Source organism: Ranitomeya variabilis, chromosome 5 (genome assembly GCF_051348905.1).
Source record: "Ranitomeya variabilis isolate aRanVar5 chromosome 5, aRanVar5.hap1, whole genome shotgun sequence".
Lineage (NCBI taxonomy): Eukaryota > Metazoa > Chordata > Amphibia > Anura > Dendrobatidae > Ranitomeya > Ranitomeya variabilis.
Window position 1 is genome coordinate 350,763,687 of NC_135236.1, and position 23,710 is coordinate 350,787,396.

At 42.6% G+C, this 23,710-nt stretch overlaps 1 protein-coding gene across 2 annotated transcripts in view; it reads left to right on the forward strand.

Annotated features, from left to right (window-relative positions):
* The window catches only part of TBC1D22A (TBC1 domain family member 22A), an 849,217-nt gene that overhangs the window by 311,803 nt on the left and 513,704 nt on the right, over positions 1–23,710 (forward strand). For both annotated transcript variants that reach the window (XM_077264859.1, XM_077264857.1), the window contains exon 9: positions 7,543–7,655. In XM_077264859.1, the coding sequence (XP_077120974.1) occupies positions 7,543–7,655 (113 nt within the window). The remainder of the gene's footprint in view (positions 1–7,542; positions 7,656–23,710) is intronic.

A 23,710-nucleotide genomic window follows, 5' to 3' on the forward strand; every position in this document is an offset into this window, starting at 1 on the left:
GTCGCTAGTCTTACCCATGATGGGGGTTTTGAGTAATGAACCAGGCAGGGAGTTTTTAAAAGCCTCAGGTATCTTTTGCATGTGTTTAGAGTTAATTAGTTGATTCAGAAGATTAGGGTAATAGGTCATTTAGAGAACCTTTTCTTGATATGCTAATTTATTGAGACAGGTTTTTTGGGTTATCAGGAGTTGTATGCCAAAATCATCCGTATTAAAACAATAAAAGACCTGACAAATTTCAGTTGGTGGATAATGAATCTATAATATATGAAAGTTTAATTGTAATCATTACATTATGGTAAATAATGAAATTTAACACTATATGCTAATTTTTTGAGAAGGACCGGTATCTAATAACTGTTGGACACAGTAATGTTTCTGCCTTGAAATGAGGTTTATTGTACTAACAGAAAATGTGCAATCTGCATTCAAAGAAAATTTGACAGGTGCATAAGTATGGACACCCTTATCATTTTCTTGTTTAAAATACTCCTACCTACTTTTTAATGACTTACTAAAGCACTTTTTTTGGTCTTGTAACCTCATTGAGCTTTGAACTTCATAGCCAGGTGTATGCAATCATGAGAAACGCTACTTAAAGTGGCCACTTGCAAGTTGTTCTCCTGTTTGAATCTCCTCTGAAGAGTGGCATCATGGGCTCCTCAAAACAACTGTCAAATGATCTTAAAACAAAGATTATTCAACATAGTTGTTCAGGGGAAGGATACAAAAAGCTGTCTCAGAGATTTAACCTGTCAATTTCCACTGTGAGGAACATAGTAAGGAAATGGAAGAACACAGGTACAGTTCTTGTTAAGGCCAGAAGTGGCAGGCCAAGAAAAACATCAGAAAGGCAGAGAAGAAGAATGGTGAGATCAGTCAAGGACAATCCTCAGACCATCTCCAGAGAGCTGCAGCATCAACTTGCTGCAGATGGTGTCACTGTGCATCGGTCAACTATACAACGCACTTTGCACAAGGAGAAGCTGTATGGGAGAGTGATGCGAAAGAAGCCGTTTCTGCAAGCACGCCACAAACAGAGTCGGCTGAGGTATGCAAAAGCACATGTGGAGAAGCCAATTTATTTTTGGAAGAAGGTCCTGTGGACTGATGAAACCAAGATTGAGTTGTTTGGTCATACAAAAAGGCGTTATGCATGGCGGCAAAAAAGCACAGTGCGTTGTATAGTTGACCGATGCACAGTGACACCATCTGCATTTTTTGCATTTTTGCAGCATATCCGTGCTGTGTGGACAAGGACTAAACGTGCTGAAATTTTGATAGAAGAAATAAAAAAAGAAAATGCAAAACATGTATATTGCGATATCATTTTACTGTATATGGTTATGTAAATGTTTACATGCAGATCACATTTCCAGCAAACATGTTGTGTAGATGCGAAGAAGGGATGTCTCTAGAAAGTATGCTGGAGGTTATGATCTTGTCAGAAAATTGCAGAGGACTGATAAGAATGTATTTTTTCTAATTATGTAAGGGATTTAATTACAGCAAAGCTTGTTGTCTCACAATGATATTTTTTGTGCTTTATTTTTGCCTCTCACAGTTGAATGGCTTCTTTTCTTGTTCATTTAACTATTTGAAACATTAAATACTATTTATTATTCTCATTATTTTGATTTTGATTATCAGATATATCAATATAAAACTTCAAGTTACAATTTAGGCTTTTTAGTTCTAAAGCCCTATTTCCAGGAATAAAGCCTGTATAAAAAGTGGCTTTTACAATGAAATTATGTACTAAAAGTGTAAAAAAAAAATCATACCTGGTTTTTCCATATTTTGACATACAGTTGATGCATATGTATTCACAACATGTTGGGAAAATATATCGTAACACGTAATTCAGGAACAGGATGCATTTACAGTTGTTCTTTTTACAACGGACTTCCATTGTATAAAAATATAAGTGCTACCTTTTTCAAAATTTGTAAATGTGTCTGCGTGTATGTATGCATGTGTGTATATGTGTGTATATATGTGTGTATATATGTGTGTATATATGTGTGTATATATATATATATATGTGTATATGTATATATGTATGTATATATGTATGCATATATATGTATATGTATATATGTATGTATATATATATGTATGTATATATATGTATATATATGTATATATATGTATATATATGTATATATATGTATATATATATATATATATATATATATATATATATATATATATATATATATATATATATATATATATATATATATATATATATTTAAGTATAAGCTGATCCCCCTAATTTTACCACAAAAAACTGGAAAAACTTAATGACTTGAGTATAAGCCTAGGATGGGAAATGCAGCAGCTACCGGTAAATTTCAAAAGTAAAAATAGATACCAATAAAAGTAAAATTAATTGGGATATCTGTAGGTTAAGTGTTTTTGAGTATCCATATTGAATCAGGAGCCCCTTATAATGCTCCATACAGTTCATGATGGGCCCCATAAGATGCTCCATACAAAATACGCCCCATATAATGCTCCATAAAGTTTATGATGGGCCCTATAAGATGCTCCATATAAAATATGGCCCATATAATCCTGCATAAAGGTTAATAATGGCTCCATAAGATGCTCCATAGACACATTTGCCCAATATAATTCTGCACAAACGTTATGGCCCCATAAGATGCTCCAGAAAGATAGTTGCCCCATATAGTGCTGCACAAACGTTAAGTATGACCCCATAAGATGCTCTATAAAGATATTTGCCCCATATAATGCTGCATAAATGCTGATTATGTCCTCATAAGATGCTCTATATGGACATTTGCCCCATATTATCCTGCACAAACGTTGATTATGGCACCCATAAGATGCTCCATAGAGATATTTGCCCCATTTGCTGTTGCTGCAATAAAAAAAATAAATAAATAAAAATCACAAACTCGCCTCTCGTTGCGCAGGCCCCCGGCACTTCAAATATTCACCTCTTCTCTTTCCGGCTGCCGCTTCGTCTTCAGCGTCTTCTGCATTGACGTTCAGGCAGAGGGCGCACACTAACTACGTCATTGCGCCCCCGGAGCTGAGCGTCACGGCAGAAGACGCTGAAGACGGAGCGGCGGCTGGAACGAGGAGAGGTGAATATAGCACAGCGCTGCGCTCCCCATTATACTCACCTGCTCCTGGCCCAGTGCAGTCCCTGGTTCCCCGGCGCTGCAGCTTCTTCCTGTATTGAGCGGTGACATGGTACCGATCATTACAGTAATGAATATGCGGCTCCACCCCTATGGGAGGTGGGGCCACATATTCATTACTGTAATGAGCGGTACCATGTGACCGCTCAGTACAGGAAGAAGCTGAGGTGGCGGGAAAACCAGGGACCTTGATATAAATCAAATTAATATACCATGGAGGTCTGGATTTTGAACGATCCTCAAAATCAAAGTGGAAAATCAAATTATACAGGTCCTTCTCAAAAAATTAGCATATAGTGTTAAATTTCATTATTTACCATAATGTAATGATTACAATTAAACTTTCATATATTATAGATTCATTATCCACCAACTGAAATTTGTCAGGTCTTTTATTGTTTTAATACTGATGATTTTGGCATACAACTCCTGATAACCCAAAAAACCTGTCTCAATAAATTAGCATATCAAGAAAAGGTTCTCTAAATGACCTATTACCCTAATCTTCTGAATCAACTAATTAACTCTAAACACATGCAAAAGATACCTGAGGCTTTTAAAAACTCCCTGCCTGGTTCATTACTCAAAACCCCCATCATGGGTAAGACTAGCGACCTGACAGATGTCAAGAAGGCCATCATTGACACCCTCAAGCAAGAGGGTAAGACCCAGAAAGAAATTTCTCAACAAATAGGCTATTCCCAGAGTGCTGTATCAAGGCACCTCAATGGTAAGTCTGTTGGAAGGAAACAATGTGGCAGAAAACGCTGTACAACGAGAAGAGGTGACCGGACCCTGAGGAAGATTGTGGAGAAGGACCGATTCCAGACCTTGGGGAACCTGAGGAAGCAGTGGACTGAGTCTGGTGTGGAAAGGCGTGTGCAGGAAATGGGCTACAGGTGCCGCATTCCCCAGGTAAAGCCACTTTTGAACCATAAACAGCGGCAGAAGCGCCTGACCTGGGCTACAGAGAAGCAGCACTGGACTGTTGCTAAGTGGTCCCAAGTACTTTTTTCTGATGAAAGCAAATTTTGCATGTCATTCGGAAATCAAGGTGCCAGAGTCTGGAGGAAGACTGGGGAGAAGGAAATGCCAAAATGCCTGAAGTCCAGTGTCAAGTACCCACAGTCAGTGATGATGTGGGGTGCCATGTCAGCTGCTGGTGTTGGTCCACTGTGTTTCATCAAGGGCAGGGTCAATGCAGCTAGCTATCAGGAGATTTTGGAGAACTTCATGCTTCCATCGGCTGAAATGCTTTATGGAGATGAAGATTTCATTTTTCAGCACGACCTGGCACCTGCTCACAGTGCCAAAACCACTGGTAAATGGTTTACTGACCATGGTATTACTGTGCTCAATTGGCCTGCCAACTCTCCTGACCTGAACCCCATAGAGAATCTGTGGGATATTGTGAAGAGAAAGTTGAGAGACGCAAGACCCAACACTCTGGATGAGCTTAAGGCCGCTATTGAAGCATCCTGGGCCTCCATAACATCTCAGCAGTGTCACAGGCTGATTGCCTCCATGCCACGCCGCATTGAAGCAGTCATTTCTGCCAAAGGATTCCTGACAAAGTATTGAGTGCATAACTGAACATTATTATTTGATGTTTTTTTTGTTTGTTATTAAAAAACACTTTTATTTGATTGGACGGGTGAAATATGCTAATTTATTGAGACAGGTTTTTTGGGTTATTAGGAGTTGTAGGCCAAAATCATCAGTATTAAAACAATAAAAGACCTGACAAATTTCAGTTGGTGGATAATGAATCTATAATATATGAAAGTTTAATTGTAATCATTACATTATGGTAAATAATGAAATTTAACACTATATACTAATTTTTTGAGAAGGACCTGTAGACTGATCCGACTTCAACTGCATGGTCCTGATGAGGCGGTGGACCTCCTCCCAAACCTGTATTAAAGAATCAGTCAACTCCTGGACAGTCTGAGATGCAACGTGGCTTTGGTGGTTGGAACGAGACATGACGTCCCAGATGTGCTCGATGGCATTAATGTCTCGGGAACAGGCAGGCCAGTCCATAGCATCAATGCCTTCATCATAGTGAAACTGCTTACACACTAAAGCCACATGATGCCTAGCATTTTCATACATCAGAAGGAACCCAGGGCCCATTGCACCTGCATATGGTCTCACAATGGGTCTGAGGATCTCATGCCGGTACATAATGGCAGTCAGGGTAACTCTGGCTAGCACATGGATGGCTGTGCAGCCTTCCAAAGAAATGCCTCCCCACACCATTATTAACTCACTGCCAAACTGGTCATGCTGGAGGATGTTGCCAGCAGCATGACTTTCTCCATGGTGACTCGAGACTTTGTCACGTCAGTCACGTGTCCAGTATGAACCTGCTCCATTCCGTGAAATGCACATGTCAAAATCTGCCAATCTTGGTTCTCCGGCAAATGCCTATTGCATTGCAGAGTGTACAACTGTAAGCACTACACCCACTTGTGGACATCGGGCCCTCATACCACTCTCATGAAGTCTGTTTCTGACAGTTTTCGTTTTAGTTTCCCTCCTTCCACAAAGGAGGTAGTAGTGGTCCTGTTGTTGGGTTGTTGCCCTCCTACGGCCCCCTCCACGTCTCTTGGTGGACTGGCCTGTCTCCTAGTTATTGCTTTATGCTCTGGGCACTGTGCTGACAGACATCGCTTTTCTTCTTGCCACAGCTCGCATTGATATGCCATCCTCGATGAGCTGCATTACCTGAGCAACTTAGTAGGCATGAGAGCAATGACAAAATGCAAAAGTAACCAAAACAGCCAAAAAGGCTAAGAACAGTGAAATGGTCTGTGATCACCCTCTGCAGAACCACTCCCTTATAGGGGTTGGCTTGCTATTTGCTTATCATTTCTACCTGTTGTCAATTCCATTTGCACAGCAGCAGGAGAAACTGATTCACAATCAGTGTTGCTTCATAACTGGACAGGTTGATTTCACCGAAGTGTCTTGGCTTGGAGTTACATTGTGTTGTTTAAGTGTTGCCTTTATTTTTGAGCAGTGTATATATACACATGCATGCATGCCCTATAAAATACAGTTTATGTGTACAATGTAATAATGATAATTCTATAAGTTTCAAAAGTTGTTTAAATGAAGCTTTGCATTGTTGGTTGTATATACTAATATACTTAAAGCAGATCTAAATCCAATTTTCACAATACAAATTGCTTACATTATTTACATGACATTTAGACCTGATGACCATGATATATATACTTGTTTTGAAAATCCATATCAGAATTTCTGTATAATTTTTTTAAAAATTGTTCCCTAGTGTTGAAATGAGCATGTATTGTTTCTAATTCTATTCGTTCTGACAAGGATTACACAGTACACAAGTCTCATCGGGTCTACAAGATGTATTTAAAGAAGACCTTTTCTCTAAATTTTTCATGTTGAACTGGACACGCATCATAATAGGTACTAGAAAGCAGAATAAAACTTTTTTTTTTTTTTAAAGCAGGAAGCAACTGGTGAAAGAGGAGCAATACCCCACAATAGCTTAGAACAGTCTCCGTGTCAGACATGTATTGACATGTCTTCTCGCCTCACTGTAGAGTGATGATGTGCTGCGGCACAGCAGACCCAAGTGTGATTTACTGACTGCTTTCAGCTTTCATCTCTAGCAGTAAGTGTGGGGGGAAGTTAAGTCTCATTACCAACACTTCTAGTACCTCTCAGCTCAGATTCAAATTAGCAGAACCAAATAGACATCAGCATTGCCAAATGTAATGTTAGCAACTCTGCTGTACTGCCCCTCTGCACTCACTGAATGCTGGAGATGAGAGATGAAAGCTGTCAGTTAACCACACTGAGGTCTGCTGTTCTCCAGCGTATGTCATCACCCTGCAGTGAGGAGAGCAGATGATTTGTGAATACATATCTCACACTCACTGTCCAGTTCAGCGTGAAACATTTGGTGAATGGTCCTCTTTAACAATGTATATAATTTGTTTTATAAAATGTGGTGACAAATCCACAATGCCTTGGCGTGCAGCATGGTTGAGATATTCTCCCCAACTGCATACTGTAATGTAAAGGTGTTTTTACGTTCTGTTAAGCGTGGGCTGTAATGGTTTTCCACGTATGTTTATTGTGTAGCACAAATTGTGCTCATCCTGTCAATATTTCTGAGCTGTATCCTGTATCTGTCATAGCAGTTCATCAGTGTTCACTAATCAGAGCAGTTTGATAGGCAGCCATCGCTTTCCTCCAGCTGCCAGTGTTGTTAAAGATATCTCTGATTTCATGTTTTTTTTGCACATGGTTGTACATGACCTAGCTTTATTCAGTTGCACACTCTGCCTTACTACACTTTCTTCTCTATAAATTTTAGCTGAAGAAGAAGAAGTGGAAAATGTTGATGTTTCCAGTCTGCCCGAAGAGGTGCTGCGGAACATTGAAGCTGACAGTTACTGGTGCATGAGCAAGTTACTTGATGGCATTCAGGTAAATTGATTCCCCATGTCCTCGTGCATTCTCTATATCTGATTTATTTCATGAATCTGAGCTACTGCTGGGACTCCGAGAAATAAATACATATGGGAAAACCTGCTCCATTGAGGAAATCTGTCTACAGTTCATCATTACTGCTGGCTTTTAAAATGACAAATGCATTCACTTACAAAAGCAATGTGCACTGTGTAATACAGGGCTGGGGTCCAAGCCCCTGGGGTATTGTTTGCAGTCTCCAGACATTAGTAAGGATGGCAGTCAATTGTGGAGCATCAGATTGAGGTAATTTGAGGTTACACTTTTGAGTATCTATCCCTTGGGAAAATTCACCTGATGTCACAGCAAAGTAGCATATGTGTATTTTGTAAGGCTGATTATAGGCTGCCAGTACACCCTATAGGGAGTCTCACCCCTAAAATGCCAATTAAACTGCATAAACATTTATATAGGGGGCAAAGCCCAAATAAAAATCAGATCAGCAATATACAGTTGAAACTTAATATTTGCTTACAAATCTACTTTTATTTTTGCTTTGCAAATGAGGTTGCTTCATTGCACCCTAGGTGAGGCCTGTACCTTGGTGGTCCGTTACTTTCTCCTCACATGCTCTCCAGCGACCAAACAGCGACGCTGCAGCGATCGGCATCGTTGTCTGTATCGCTGCAGCGTCGCTTAGTGTGACGGTACCTTAACGTCTGTTTCTTATAGTGGTTTACAGCACTTTGTTAGTAAGAGCAAATACTGTCTTATCAGTTTGCTGGTTTGTGCTTGCGAACTGACACTGGAGTCAGAAGAGTCAGTGCGGCCACTCACAGAATCTGTCACCAGGCATCTCTCTGCTGCTCAATGCTCCTAGAAGTGTGACCGAGCAGTTCCAGTGATGAGGACACTGCGGTCTGATGTGCCCATGCTGTCTCCTCACTGATCCTGCTGGGTGGTGGCCAGAGACAAGCATTTGGGGTGCACCACGGTGCTCCTCCGATGTCCGTGCACACACTCAGACATGCAAATTGATTTACAGCGCTTGCTCTTCCTTACAGAGCGCTGTCAAGTAATATAAGAGACTAACTTTAAAATGCAAATAGTAGGGTGTAATAGTGCATCAAGGCAGAGGCCACGCCAAATAGTAGTGCTTCAATGCAGAGGCCACGCCAAGTAGTAGTGCTTCAATGCAGAGGCCACGCCAAGTAGTAGTGCTTCAAGGCAGAGGCCACACCAAGTAGTACTGCTCCAAGGCAGAGGCCACGCCAAGTAGTAGTGCTTCAAGGCAGAGGCCACGCCAAGTAGTAGTGCTTCAAGGCAGAGGCCACACCAAGTAGTAGTGCTTCAAGGCAGAGGCCACGCCAAGTAGTAGTGCTTCAAGGCAGAGGCCACACCAAGTAGTAGTGCATCAAGGCAGAGGCCATGCCAAGTAGTAGTGCTTCAAGGCAGAGGCCACACCAAGTAGTAGTGCTTCAAGGCAGAGGCCACGCCAAGTAGTAGTGCTTCAAGGCAGAGGCCACACCAAGTAGTAGTGCATCAAGGCAGAGGCCACGCCAAGTAGTAGTGCTTCAAGGCAGAGGCCACGCCAAGTAGTAGTGCTTCAAGGCAGAGGCCACACCAAGTAGTAGTGCATCAAGGCAGAGGCCACGCCAAGTAGTAGTGCTTCAAGGCAGAGGCCACGCCAAGTAGTACTGCTCCAAGGCAGAGGCCACGCCAAGTAGTAGTGCTTCAAGGCAGAAGCCACGCCAAGTAGTAGTGCTTCAAGGCAGAGGCCACACCAAGTAGTAGTGCATCAAGGCAGAGGCCACGCCAAGTAGTTCTGCTCCAAGGCAGAGGCCACGCCAAATAGTAGTGCTTCAATGCAGAGGCCACGCCAAGTAGTAGTGCTTCAAGGCAGAGGCCACACCAATGGTGCACTGAAGCACCATCATTAATATATCAAATAAAAGTAGATTTTTCAGCAAATATTGAGTTAATTTGAATATGCCTGGTATAATTCTTTTATGGGCTATGTCCTCTATATGAATGTTTATGCAGTTAATTGGCAATTTGGTGGTGACAGACTCCCTGTAAAAAAAAAAAAAAAAAAAAAAAATGTCCCTTTTTTTTTCCTTATTTTTTTTATCCAGTGCATAGAAAAATGAAGCAACTTTACTAACTTTTGGATGTAATATTCATGCTTACTCCTGTGAACCAGAATGTGGCATCTGTTTTTTTTTTGTGAACACCAATTGTGAAATGCACCCCCTATTCTGGTATCACTCAGTGCTCTTCAGCTACAGGCTAAAGCTGCACTTCACAGTTGACAAGCTCTACACCCACTCCCTTCATGTACCCTGCACGTACGCTTTACATAATATTTGGAATATTGAGATCTGTTTGAAAAACAAAAAACAAAAAAACAACAGTAACGTGGTTACAGTTGGGCTTTATACATCCACAGTATGTTCAGTAGTGTGTCACCTCCTCTTTAACGCCAGAGGACAAATTATATAGATCTTTGTGGTGATTTATGCAAAGACTGCCCTTTTATCCATGCTTGACTTTTTTTTGCATTGGCTAGATTAGTATCTAGCCAGCAGAATAAAAAGGTGAAGGACAGGCATAACTGGAATAAAGGTTAGTCATTGCACAAAGCCCCTGATAATAAAGAACGCTGTGAGAATAGACAGTGCATTGCTGCTTGGTGTGAAGTCACAGGCCGAATATAAGACCTATGCTGATTTCTGCCCTCGGCTTAATCTGCTTAATGAAGACTTTAGTGCATCGTTTAGATGGCCACTTACCTGGGGAGAGAGAGGATGCATTAAGGGGAAATTTGTCAGCAGGTTTTTACTACCTCATCAGAAAGCAGCCTGATGTAGGCAAAGAGAGGCTGAATCCAACCATATATCAGTTGATTACTGGGGCAGCCGTTCTCACACAATCAGAGCTTTTGGATTTAGCAATGCAGCAGAGCTGAGAAAGCTAACCCTGCCCACACCAGGCTCTGTATGTACAATGTCCATGGACTGTAAGGTGCTTAGCACAGGAGGGGAATTGCTGGACTAGTGTAGTCTTAACAATATTTATCTCTTAGTGATAAATCCTTCAGTTAATAAACTACAGCACAAACTTTGACAGGTGACACATCCCTAAATTTTGTGTTTTAGCCTCTATTTCCTACTGTGTTCAGAATACATAGCAAAGTCCTGCTGACGGATTCAAAATTTAAGAGAAGGCACATCAGCTGAGACCATGTGATATTCTCATAAATGTTTTCCCAGGAAACCTCTTGCCATTGAATTTGTGTGTAATAACCTGCCACTTACCTAAATTTTGTTGCAGACAACAGTATTCTGTAATATCTGCAAGGTCTTTCTGCAAATGATAGTCAAAATAATGCTCACTTCTACACTCCTAAAATTGTTAAGAAATTCTTCAGTATGTTAACTTGACCTTGAACTTTCCAATATGTCGATGTCCTCGAATATCTGTTGGACGTGCTAGAAAAACAAGTCTGATTCGTGGAGGTCCTTCCTTACAGAGAAGATTTAAAATCTGCTGCTAATCTTTTAGTAAAAAGGTATAGACTTCAGTGGCGGGACTAAACAAACCTATATAGCTTGATGCAACTACCAAAATATATGGAATTTCCTTCCTGTGTATTGGAGGTCCATCATACAAAATCCACATATCAGCCTGTATAGAGGTGTTGTCATGTGCACTTGAAAAACGCCTCTGTGCCAATCGATATGTGGTGTTCTGCATGATGGCTGTCCAATAAACTGCATGTTTTCTGCTCATTCTAATGCATTAGTGCAGATATCACAAGGAACCTTCAGAGGTCTAGTGGAATCCACGTTGTGATGGGTTAGATCTTTAGTGGCTTTAGAAGGTCCTATAAAATCTCAAGCTTTAATGCTTTGGCTGATCTGTACATGTTTTTGCTTTCATCAATACTGCCCCAACAGCTATGCCTTACCAAATATTGGAGAGATCTGTCACCGTTTCCAAAAAGCTGATGTACAGAATGTGTGCAAGGGATGGACAGAGAAGAACGTGTTGAACTCCAGTTCAGGAATTTGTACCATAGTCACAGATATGCAGGCACAAACTCCATGTCTTCCTGGCACTTACAGTATATTTATGACATAGGTGGAAATGTGTTCCTAATTTTGATGTGTGCATGTACTGTATATATGTCAAAGAGCAGCAAAGTATTAAAAATAAACCTCATGACTTCAAGTTTAGTAATGTGTTAATATCCAAACGATTATGGTATTTTATTTAGGTTAAAATCCTGTACACACAATTTCCCTGCTTTCTCACGTTTTCAAGTCCAGCCATGTCTCCTCCTAGCTCCTCGATGCTATTCCAATCTCCCAAACATCACACAATGATTAAACTGCAGACATCAAGATTCAGGGTGTAGAGTGTGTGGACATAAAAGTGTGCCTTTGCTTTACATAGATTGCCCTAAAGCTATTGTCGGTTGCAATAAGTGGCTTCTAAAGAGCCAGTAACTCATTCTGTCTGGCTTGCAACCTGCTGCCAGCTCTACAATATAGGAAAAGAGATATCCTTTGTAAGTAATATACAATGTCACGTACTAATGGTATCTGTGATAGAATCTATCACCGGCTGCAGCATAATGGTGAATGCACAATGTCTACTACCGTGCTCGCTCTGGCACCCTAGAGTGACACACTGCGGCATACATACTTAGTACAAGCTAATGCTCTGCAAATGAAGGACATGCGTTCTACATGTTAAACTCTTCAATAGGTAACATGTATGTATGACCGATTAAGTAAGAGTATATACTAATGTAGACAGACTTTTCGCTAATTTTTCCTTTGTAATTATTTTGAAAAGTCAACGTTGCCAATTGTTAATACGATTCTTAAATTAGAAGTAATATTCTTAGTTTTCTTACTCTTGAGTTTGTTTTAAATCATTGTTGTGCAATTTTCCATTACAAAGTAAAATGCAACATGAAGGAATGCAAAGTTACATTGAATTATAGAAATTCAATTATATTGTGGCTAATTGGAATGGAATAAGTTTAAACTTTTGTTGGCATCAAGTATAAAGTTAGATTACAATTGTATTGGTAAAAAAAATTGTACAAATGCCTCCATGCACATTAGATGGCTGTTGGCTGAATACTTGTTCAGCGGACACCAATTTCTCAGCCAAGCACTTCAGTGTTCTCTTTGAAAAAGCCAGTGGCCATATCATCTGGTGGTAGCTTCATTTCTCCTGAGAATAAAAAGATTGGCTGTTGAAATTCGACAGGCTGGATGCTTTTTTCCACAATATTTTCTGCTTGTGGACAATAGGGAGGCCCTATACACATCAGACTTTTGGCTGGTCCCTCAGATATCGACAGGTTGAGCCCAGTTTAGTCTAATATGTATGGTAACCTTACAAGTTTACATTTTCTTATCAATCATACTCATCTACAGTGCAGAGCAAAAGTTTGGACACACCTTCTCATTTAAAGATTTTTCTGTATTTGCATGATTATGAAAATTGTACATTCACACTGAAGGCATCAAAACTATGAATTAACACATGTTGAATTATATACTTAGCAAAAAAGTGTGAAACAACTGAAAATGTCTTATATTCTAGGTTCTTCAAAGTAGACACCTTTTGCTTTGATGACTGCTTTGCACACTCTTGGCATTCTCTTGATGAGCTTCGAGAGGTAGTCACCGGAATTGGTCTTCCAACAATCTTGAAGGTGTTCCCAGAGATGCTTAGCACTTGTTGGCCCTTTTGTCTTCACTCTGCGGTCCAGCTCACCCCAAACCATCTTGATTGGGTTCAGGTCTGGTGACCGTGGAGGCCAGGTCATCTGGCGTAGCACCCCATCACTCTCATTCTTGGTCAAATAGCCCTTACACAGCCTGGAGGTGTGTTTGGGGTCATTGTCCTGTTGAAAAATAACTGATGCTCCACCTAAACGCAAACCGGATGGAATAGCATGTCGCTGCATGATGCTGTGGAAGCCATGCTGGTTCAGTATGCCCTCAATTTTTAATAAATCCCCAATAGTGTCACCAGCAAAGCACCCCCACACCATCACACCTCCTCCTCTATGCTTCACATTGGGAACCAGGCATGTAGAGTCCATCCGTTCACCTTTTCTGCGTCGCACAAAGACACAGTGGTTGGAACCAAAGATCTCAAATTTGGACTCATCAGACCAAAGCACAGACTTCCACTTGTCTAATGTCCATTCCTTGTGTTCTTTAGCCCAAACAAGTCTCTTCTGCTTGCTGCCTGTCTTTAGCAGTGGTTTCCTAGCAGCTATTTTACCATGAAGGCCTGCTGCACAAAGTCTCCTCTTTAACAATTGTTGTAGAGATGTGTCTGTGCTAGAACTCTGTGAGGCATTGACCTGGTCTCTAATCTGAGCTGCTGTTAACCTGCGATTTCTGAGGCTGGTGACTCGGATAAACTTATCTTCAGAAGCAGAGTTGACTTTTGGTCTTCCTTTCCTGGGGCGGTCCTCATGTGAGCCAGTTTCTTTGTAGCGCTTGATGGTTTTTGCCACTGCGCTTGGGGTCACTTTCAAAGTTTTCCCAATTTTTCGGACTGACTGACCTTCATTTCTTAAAGTAATGATGGCCACTTGTTTTTCTTTACTTAACTGCTTTTTTTTGCCATAATACAAATTCCAACAGTCTATTCAGTAGGACTATCAGCTGTGTATCCACCAGACTTCTGCTCAACACAACTGATGGTCCCAACCCCATTTATAAGGCAAGAAATCCCACTTATTAAACCTGACAGCACACCTGTGAAGTGGAAACCATTTCCGGGGACTACCTCTTGAATTTCATCAAGAGAATGCTAAGAGTGTGCAAAGCAGTTATCAAAGCAAAAGGTGACTACTTTGAATAACCTGGAATATAAGACATATTTTCAGTTGTTTCACACTTTTTTGTTAAGTATATAATTCCACATGTGTTAATTCATAGTTTTGATGCCTTCAGTGTGAATTTACAATTTTCATAGTCATGAAATTGCAGAAAAATCTTTAAATGAGAAAGTGTGTCCAAACTTCTGCTCTGTACTGTATATGAGAAAATAATGTTCTTTATGTTGTAAATGGCGTAGCTACAAGGGACGTTCATTAACCCCTTCATGACCCAGCCTATTTTGACCTTAATGACCTTGCCGTTTTTTGCAATTCTGACCAGTGTCCCTTCATGAGGTAATAACTCAGGAACGTTTCAACGGATCCTAGCGGTTCTGAGATTGTTTTTTCGTGACATTTTGGGCTTCACGTTGGTTGTAAATTTAGGTCGATATTTTTTGCGTTTATTTGTGAAAAAAATGGAAATTTGGCAAAAATTTTGAAAATTTAGCAATTTTCAAATTTTTTATTTTTATTCTGTTAAACGAGAGCGTTATGTGACACAAAATAGTTAATAAATAATATTACCCACATGTCTACTTTAAATCAGCTCAATTTTTGAAACAAATTTTTTTTTTTGCCAGGAAGTTATAAGGGTTAAAATTTGACCAGCGATTTCTCATTTTTACAACTAAATTTACAAAACCATTTTTTTTAGCGACCACCTCACATTTGAAGTCAGTTTGAGGGGTCTATATGGCTGAGAATACCCAAAAGTGACACCATTCTAAAAACTGCACCCCTCAAGGTGCTCAAAACCACATTCAAGAAGTTTATTAGCTCTTCAAGTGCTTCACAGCAGCAGAAGCAACATGGAAGGAAAAAATAAAAATTTAACTTTTTAGTCACAAAAATGAAATTTTAGCAACAATTTTTTTATTTTCCCAAGGGTAAAAAGAGAAACTGGACCCCAAAAGTTATTGTACAATTTGTCCTGAGTACGCCGATACCCCATATGTGGGGGGGAACCACTGTTTGGGCACACGACAGGGCTCGGAAGGGAAGGAGCGCCATTTGACTTTTTCAATGAAAAATTGGCTCCAATCTTTAGCGGACACCATGTCGCGTTTGAAGAGCCCCTGTGTGCCTAAACATTGGAGCTCCCCCACAAGTGACCCCATTTTGGAAACTAGACCCCCCAAGGAACTTATCTAGATGCATAGTGAGCACTTTGAACCCCCAGGTGCTTCACAAATTGATCCGTAAAAATGAAAAAGTACTTTTTTTCACAAAAAAATTATTTTACCCTCAATTTGTTCATTTCCACATGGTCAAAAGGATAAAATGGATCCTAAAATGTGTTGGGCAATTTATTCTGAGTACGCCAATACCTCATATTTTGCTAAACCTATTTTCATACTACGTTTGTCATTTCATCTAAAATCACCGCCAATATTTGTGGGGGCCTCTGTCTGCCTTTCGGGGAAATTTCTCTAGAGGTGAGCCAGGACTATATTTTCCTCTGCCAGGATTAGTTAGTCCTCCGGCCGGCGCTGGGCGTCTAGGGATAAAACGCAGGCTACGCTACCCGGCTACTGTTAGTTGTGCGGCAGGTTTAGTTCATGGTCAGTTTAGTTTCCATCCTTCCAAGAGCTAGTTCGTATGTTTGCTGGGCTATGTTCTCTTGCCATTGAGAACCATAACAGTTTGACCGGCCCAAAAAGGGTTAAATTAATTGACAGAGAAAGGAGAGAAAAGAGAAGTCTGCTGAAGATTTTTTTTTTTTTTTTTTCTCAGTTCTGAGTGTGCTTGTAATTGAATCTCTTGCAAGTCTGCCTATATTGCAGCCTCTCTCTCTCTCTCTCCTTCTAATCCTGGAATGGCTCTGTGTTCACCTGTTTAAAATGGATATTCAGAGTTTAGCTGCAGGTTTGAATAATCTCACCACGAAAGTTCAAAACTTACAAGATTTTGTTGTTCATGTTCCTATATCTGAACCTAGAATTCCTTTGCCTGAATTTTTCTCGGGGAATAGATCTTGCTTTCAAAATTTCAAAAATAATTGCAAGTTGTTTTTGTCCCTGAAATCTCGCTCTGCTGGAGATCCTGCTCAGCAGGTCAGGATTGTGATTTCTTTGCTCCGGGGCGACCCTCAGGATTGGGCTTTTGCATTGGCTCCAGGGGATCCTGCGTTGCTCAATGTGGATGCATTTTTTCTGGCCTTGGGGTTGCTTTATGAGGAACCTCAGTTAGAACTTCAGGCGGAAAAGGCCTTGATGTCCCTATCTCAGGGGCAAGACGAAGCTGAAATATACTGCCAGAAATTCCGTAAATGGGCTGTGCTTACTCAGTGGAATGAGTGCGCCCTGGCGGCGAATTTCAGAGAGGGTCTCTCTGATGCCATTAAGGATGTTATGGTGGGGTTCCCTGTGCCTGCGGGTCTGAATGAGTCCATGACAATGGCTATCCAGATCGATAGGCGTCTGCGGGAGCGCAAACCTGTGCACCATTTGGCGGTGTCTACTGAGAAGACGCCAGAGAATATGCAATGTGATAGAATTCTGTCCAGAAGTGAACGGCAGAATTTTAGACGAAAAAATGGGTTGTGCTTCTATTGCGGTGATTCAACTCATGTTATATCAGCATGCTCTAAGCGTACTAAGAAGCTTGATAAGTCTGTTTCAATTGGCACTTTACAGTCTAAGTTTATTCTATCTGTGACCCTGATTTGTTCTTTATCATCTATTCCCGCGGATGCCTATGTCGACTCTGGCGCCGCTTTGAGTCTTATGGATTGGTCCTTTGCCAAACGCTGTGGGTATGATTTGGAGCCTCTTGAAACTCCTATACCCCTGAAGGGGATTGACTCCACCCCATTGGCTAGCAATAAACCACAATACTGGACACAAGTAACTATGCGGATTAATCCGGATCACCAGGAGATTATTCGCTTTCTTGTGCTGTATAACCTACATGATGTGTTGGTGCTTGGATTGCCATGGCTGCAATCTCATAACCCAGTCCTTGACTGGAAAGCTATGTCTGTGTTAAGCTGGGGATGTAAGGGGACGCATGGGGACGTACCTGTGGTTTCCATTTCATCATCTATTCCCTCTGAGATTCCTGAATTCTTGACTGAATATCGTGACGTTTTTGAAGAACCTAAGCTTGGTTCATTACCTCCGCACCGGGAGTTCGATTGTGCCATAGATTTGATTCCGGGTAGTAAATACCCTAAGGGTCGTTTATTTAATCTGTCTGTGCCTGAACATGCTGCTATGCGAGAATATATAAAGGAGTCCTTGGAAAAGGGACATATTCGTCCTTCGTCATCTCCCTTAGGAGCCGGTTTTTTCTTTGTGGCTAAGAAAGATGGCTCTTTGAGGCCGTGCATTGATTATCGGCTTTTGAATAAAATCACGGTTAAATATCAATATCCGTTGCCACTGCTGACTGATTTGTTTGCTCGCATAAAGGGGGCCAAGTGGTTCTCTAAGATAGATCTTCGTGGGGCGTATAATTTGGTGCGAATTAAGCAGGGGGATGAGTGGAAAACCGCATTTAATACGCCCGAGGGCCACTTTGAGTATTTGGTGATGCCTTTTGGTCTTTCAAATGCCCCTTCAGTCTTTCAGTCCTTTATGCATGACATTTTCCGTGATTATTTGGATAAATTTATGATTGTGTATCTGGATGATATTTTGATTTTTTCGGATGACTGGGACTCTCATGTCCAGCAGGTCAGGAGGGTTTTTCAGGTTTTGCGGTCTAATTCCTTGTGTGTGAAGGGTTCTAAGTGCGTTTTTGGGGTTCAAAAGATTTCCTTTTTGGGATATATTTTTTCCCCCTCTTCCATCGAGATGGATCCTGTCAAGGTTCAGGCTATTTGTGATTGGACGCAACCCTCTTCTCTTAAGAGTCTTCAGAAATTTTTGGGCTTTGCTAACTTTTATCGTCGATTTATTGCTGGTTTTTCTGATGTTGTTAAACCATTGACTGATTTGACTAAGAAGGGTGCTGATGTTGCTGATTGGTCCCCTGCTGCTGTGGAGGCCTTTCGGGAGCTTAAGCGCCGCTTTTCTTCCGCCCCTGTGTTGCGTCAGCCTGATGTTGCTCTTCCTTTTCAGGTTGAGGTCGACGCTTCTGAAATCGGAGCTGGGGCGGTTTTGTCGCAGAGAAGTTCCGATTGCTCCGTGATGAGACCTTGTGCTTTTTTCTCGCGTAAATTTTCGCCCGCCGAGCGGAATTATGATGTTGGGAATCGGGAGCTTTTGGCCATGAAGTGGGCTTTTGAGGAGTGGCGTCATTGGCTTGAGGGGGCTAGACATCAGGTGGTGGTATTGACTGACCACAAAAATCTAATTTATCTTGAGTCCGCCAGACGCCTGAATCCTAGACAGGCGCGCTGGTCGTTGTTTTTCTCTCGGTTTAATTTTGTGGTGTCCTACCTGCCGGGTTCTAAGAATGTTAAGGCGGATGCCCTTTCTAGGAGTTTTGAGCCTGACTCCCCTGGTAATTCTGAACCTACAGGTATCCTTAAGGATGGAGTGATATTGTCTGCCGTTTCTCCAGACCTGCGGCGGGCCTTGCAGGAGTTTCAGGCGGATAGACCTGATCGTTGCCCACCTGGTAGACTGTTTGTTCCTGATGATTGGACCAGTAAAGTCATTTCTGAGGTTCATTCTTCTGCGTTGGCAGGTCATCCTGGAATCTTTGGTACCAGGGATTTGGTGGCAAGGTCCTTCTGGTGGCCTTCCCTGTCTCGAGATGTGCGAGGCTTCGTGCAGTCTTGTGACGTTTGTGCTCGGGCCAAGCCTTGTTGTTCTCGGGCTAGTGGATTGTTGTTGCCCTTGCCTATCCCGAAGAGGCCCTGGACGCACATCTCGATGGATTTTATTTCGGATCTTCCTGTTTCTCAGAAGATGTCTGTCATCTGGGTGGTGTGTGATCGTTTCTCTAAGATGGTCCATTTGGTTCCCCTGCCTAAGTTGCCTTCTTCTTCCGAGTTGGTTCCTCTGTTTTTTCAAAATGTGGTCCGTTTGCATGGTATTCCGGAGAATATCGTTTCTGACAGAGGTACCCAGTTCGTGTCTAGATTTTGGCGAGCATTCTGTGCTAGGATGGGCATATATTTGTCTTTCTCGTCTGCTTTCCATCCTCAGACTAATGGCCAGACCGAGCGGACGAATCAGACCTTGGAGACATATTTGAGGTGTTTTGTGTCTGCAGATCAGGATGATTGGGTTGCTTTTTTGCCTTTAGCGGAGTTTGCCCTCAATAATCGGGCCAGTTCTGCCACCTTGGTGTCTCCCTTTTTCTGTAATTCGGGGTTTCATCCTCGATTTTCTTCTGGTCAGGTGGAATCTTCGGATTGTCCTGGAGTGGATGCTGTGGTGGAGAGGTTGCATCAGATTTGGGGGCAGGTAGTGGACAATTTGAAGTTGTCCCAGGAGAAGACTCAGCTTTTTGCCAACCGCCGGCGTCGGGTTGGTCCTCGGCTTTGTGTTGGGGACTTGGTGTGGTTGTCTTCTCGTTTTGTCCCTATGAGGGTTTCTTCTCCCAAGTTTAAGCCTCGGTTCATCGGCCCGTACAAGATATTGGAGATTCTTAACCCTGTGTCCTTCCGTTTGGACCTCCCTGCATCTTTTTCTATTCATAATGTTTTTCATCGGTCATTATTGCGCAGGTATGAGGTACCGGTTGTGCCTTCCGTTGAGCCTCCTGCTCCGGTGTTGGTTGAGGGCGAGTTGGAGTACGTTGTGGAAAAAATCTTGGACTCCCGTGTTTCCAGACGGAAACTCCAGTATCTGGTCAAATGGAAGGGATACGGTCAGGAGGATAATTCTTGGGTGACTGCCTCTGATGTTCATGCCTCCGATTTGGTCCGTGCCTTTCATAGGGCTCATCCTGATCGCCCTGGTGGTTCTGGTGAGGGTTCGGTGCCCCCTCCTTGAGGGGGGGGGTACTGTTGTGAAATTGGATTTTGGGCTCCCCCGGTGGCCACTGGTGGAATTGAACTGGTGTGCATCATCCTCTCTGTTCACCTGTTTCCATCAGGATGTGGGAGTCGCTATTTAGCCTTGCTCCTCTGTCACTTCCATGCCGGTCAACATTGTAATCAGAAGCCTTTCTGTGCATGTTCCTGCTGCTAGACAACTTCCAGCTAAGTTGGACTTAGTCCTTGTTTGTTTTTGCATTTTGTTCCAGTTCACAGCTGTAGTTTCGTTTCTGTGTCTGGAAAGCTCTTGTGATCTGAAATTGCCACTCTGATGTTATGAGTTAATACTAGAGTCTTAAAGTAATTTCAGGATGGTATTTTGATAGGGTTTTCAGCTGACCATGAAAGTGCCCTTTCTGTCTTCCTGCTATCTAGTAAGCGGACCTCAATTTTGCTAAACCTATTTTCATACTACGTTTGTCATTTCATCTAAAATCACCGCCAATATTTGTGGGGGCCTCTGTCTGCCTTTCGGGGAAATTTCTCTAGAGGTGAGCCAGGACTATATTTTCCTCTGCCAGGATTAGTTAGTCCTCCGGCCGGCGCTGGGCGTCTAGGGATAAAACGCAGGCTACGCTACCCGGCTACTGTTAGTTGTGCGGCAGGTTTAGTTCATGGTCAGTTTAGTTTCCATCCTTCCAAGAGCTAGTTCGTATGTTTTCTGGGCTATGTTCTCTTGCCATTGAGAACCATAACAGTACCCCATATGTGGGGGTAAACCACTGTTTGGGCTCGGAAGGGAGGGAGCACCATTTGACGTTTTGATAGCAAGAATGACTGGAATCAATGGTGGCTACATGTTGCGTTTGGAGACCCCTGATGTGCCTAAACAGTGGACACCACTCAATTCTAACTCCCACACCAACCAAAACACACCCCTAACCCTAATCCCAACTCTAGCCATACCCCTAACCACAACCCTAACCCCAACACACCCCTAATCCCAACCCTAACCACAACCCTAACCCCAAAACACCCCTAACCGCAACCCTAACCCCAACACACTCCTAACCATAACCCTAGCCACAAGCCTAATCTTAACCCTAGCCCTAAATCCAACTCTTAACTCTAATTCCAACCCTAACCCTAAGGCTATGTGCCCACGTTTCGGATTCGTGTGAGATTTTTCCGCAGCATTTTTGAAAAATCCGCAGGTAAAAGGCACTGCGTTTTACCTGCAGATTTCCAGTGATTTTTTTGTGGATTTCACCTGCGGATTCCTATTGAGGAACAGGTGGAAAATGCTGCGGAATCCGCACAAAGAATTTACATGCTGCGGAAAATACAACGCAGCGTTTCCGCACAGTATTTTCCGCACCATGGGCACAGCGAATTTGGTTTTCCATAGGTTTACATGGTACTGTAAACCTGATGGAAAACTGCTAAGAATCTGCAGCGGCCAATCCGCTGCGGATCCGCAGCCAAATCCGCACCGTGTGCACATAGCCTAATTCTAAGGGTATGTGCACATGCTGCGGAAAACGCTGCGCATCTGCAGCGTTTCCGCAGCTGCGGGTCCGCAGCAGTTTCCCATGAGTTTACAGTTCAATGTAAACCTATGGGAAACAAAAAACGCTGTGCACATGCTGCGGAAAAAAATGCACAGAAACACAGCGGTATACATTCCGCAGCATGTCACATCTTTCTGCGGATTCCGCAGCGGTTTTACAGCTGCTCCTATAGAAAACCGCAGTTGTAAAAGCGCAGTGACATCCGCAGAAAAACCGTGATAAATCCGCAGCGGTTTTGCACTGCGGATTTATCAAATCCACTGCGGAAAAATCTGCAGAGGACCAGAATACGTGTGCACATAGCCTTACCCTAATCCTAACCCTAACCCTAACCCTAGTTCTAACCCTAGTTCTAACCCTAACCCTAGTGGAAAAATAAAAGTAAATATATTTTCTTTATTTTATTATTGTCCCCTTCATTTACTATTTTTTTTTATTTTGATCACTGTGATAGGGTTTTATCACAGTGATCAAAATGTACATGGAATGAATCTGCCGGCCGGCAGATTCGGCGGGCGCACTGCGAATGCGTCCGCCATTTTGGAAGATGGCGGCGCCCATGGAACAGACGGACGGACACCGGGAGGTAAGTATGAGGGGGGGGTGATCGGAGCACGGGGCATGGGATCGGAGCACGGGGGAGCGGACAGCAGGACGGGGGAGCATACAGGCGGACGGAGGGGAACGGAGCACAGGAATGAGGACTGGGGAGGATATCGGTGGCGGTGGGGGGAGCATATCAGGGTTTCCAGCCATGGCCGATGATATTGCAGCATCGGCCATGGCTGGATTGTAATATTTCACCACTTTTCATAGGTGAAATATTACAAAGTGCTCTGATTGGCTGTTGCACTTTCACCAGCCAATCAGAGCGATCGTAGCCACTTGGGGGCAAAGCCACCCCCCTGGGCTAAAGTACCACTCCCCCTGTCCCTGCAGATCGGGTGAAATTGGAGTTAACCCTTTCACCCGATGTGCAGGGACGCGATCCCTCCATGACGCCACATAGGCTTCACAGGTTGGATTGGCACCGACTTTCATGACGCCTACGTGGCGTCACAGGTCGGGAAGGGGTTAAAGATTTCCCTGACCCACTTCCTGTGAACTGAGAGCAATGAAACTTTGCACAGTTATTAGTCATTCTCGACATAGGTGCTACCTAGGGACACACACTTTTCCCATCTCTTTAAGCTACTGTAAACACCTCGCTTGTAGAAGTTAACAGGTTGCTCCGAAAGCCAAGTTGTAACTTCGGAATACAGAGTCTCATCATCTGGAAAATTTTTACCCTTCAAAAATAATTTCATTGTTCTGAACAGGTGGAAGTCCGATGGTGCTAGGTCCAGTGAATAAAGGGGGATGCTGTAGAATTTCAAAGCCACAGGAGCATGCTTCCATTTGGGCAACATGTGAGTTGTGAACTGGTGCATTGTCTTGCAGAAGGCAGACACCTTTGGTGAGCATACCACATTTCATCGTTTTTGATGGCCTCTCGCAATTTCTGCAGCAGTGAAGCATAGTATGCTTCAGTGATCATGGTACCCTTTGCTAAGAAATCCATCAATACTATCAATACTAGACCCAGCTTTCATCCTATGTGATCAGTCTGTTGAATAAGTCCTCCTAGTTTCCATGGCACATCATCAATAGAGTCTGAGAGTGTTCAACTCGTTCCTGCTTCTGGAAAGGTGAGAGCAGCCGAGGA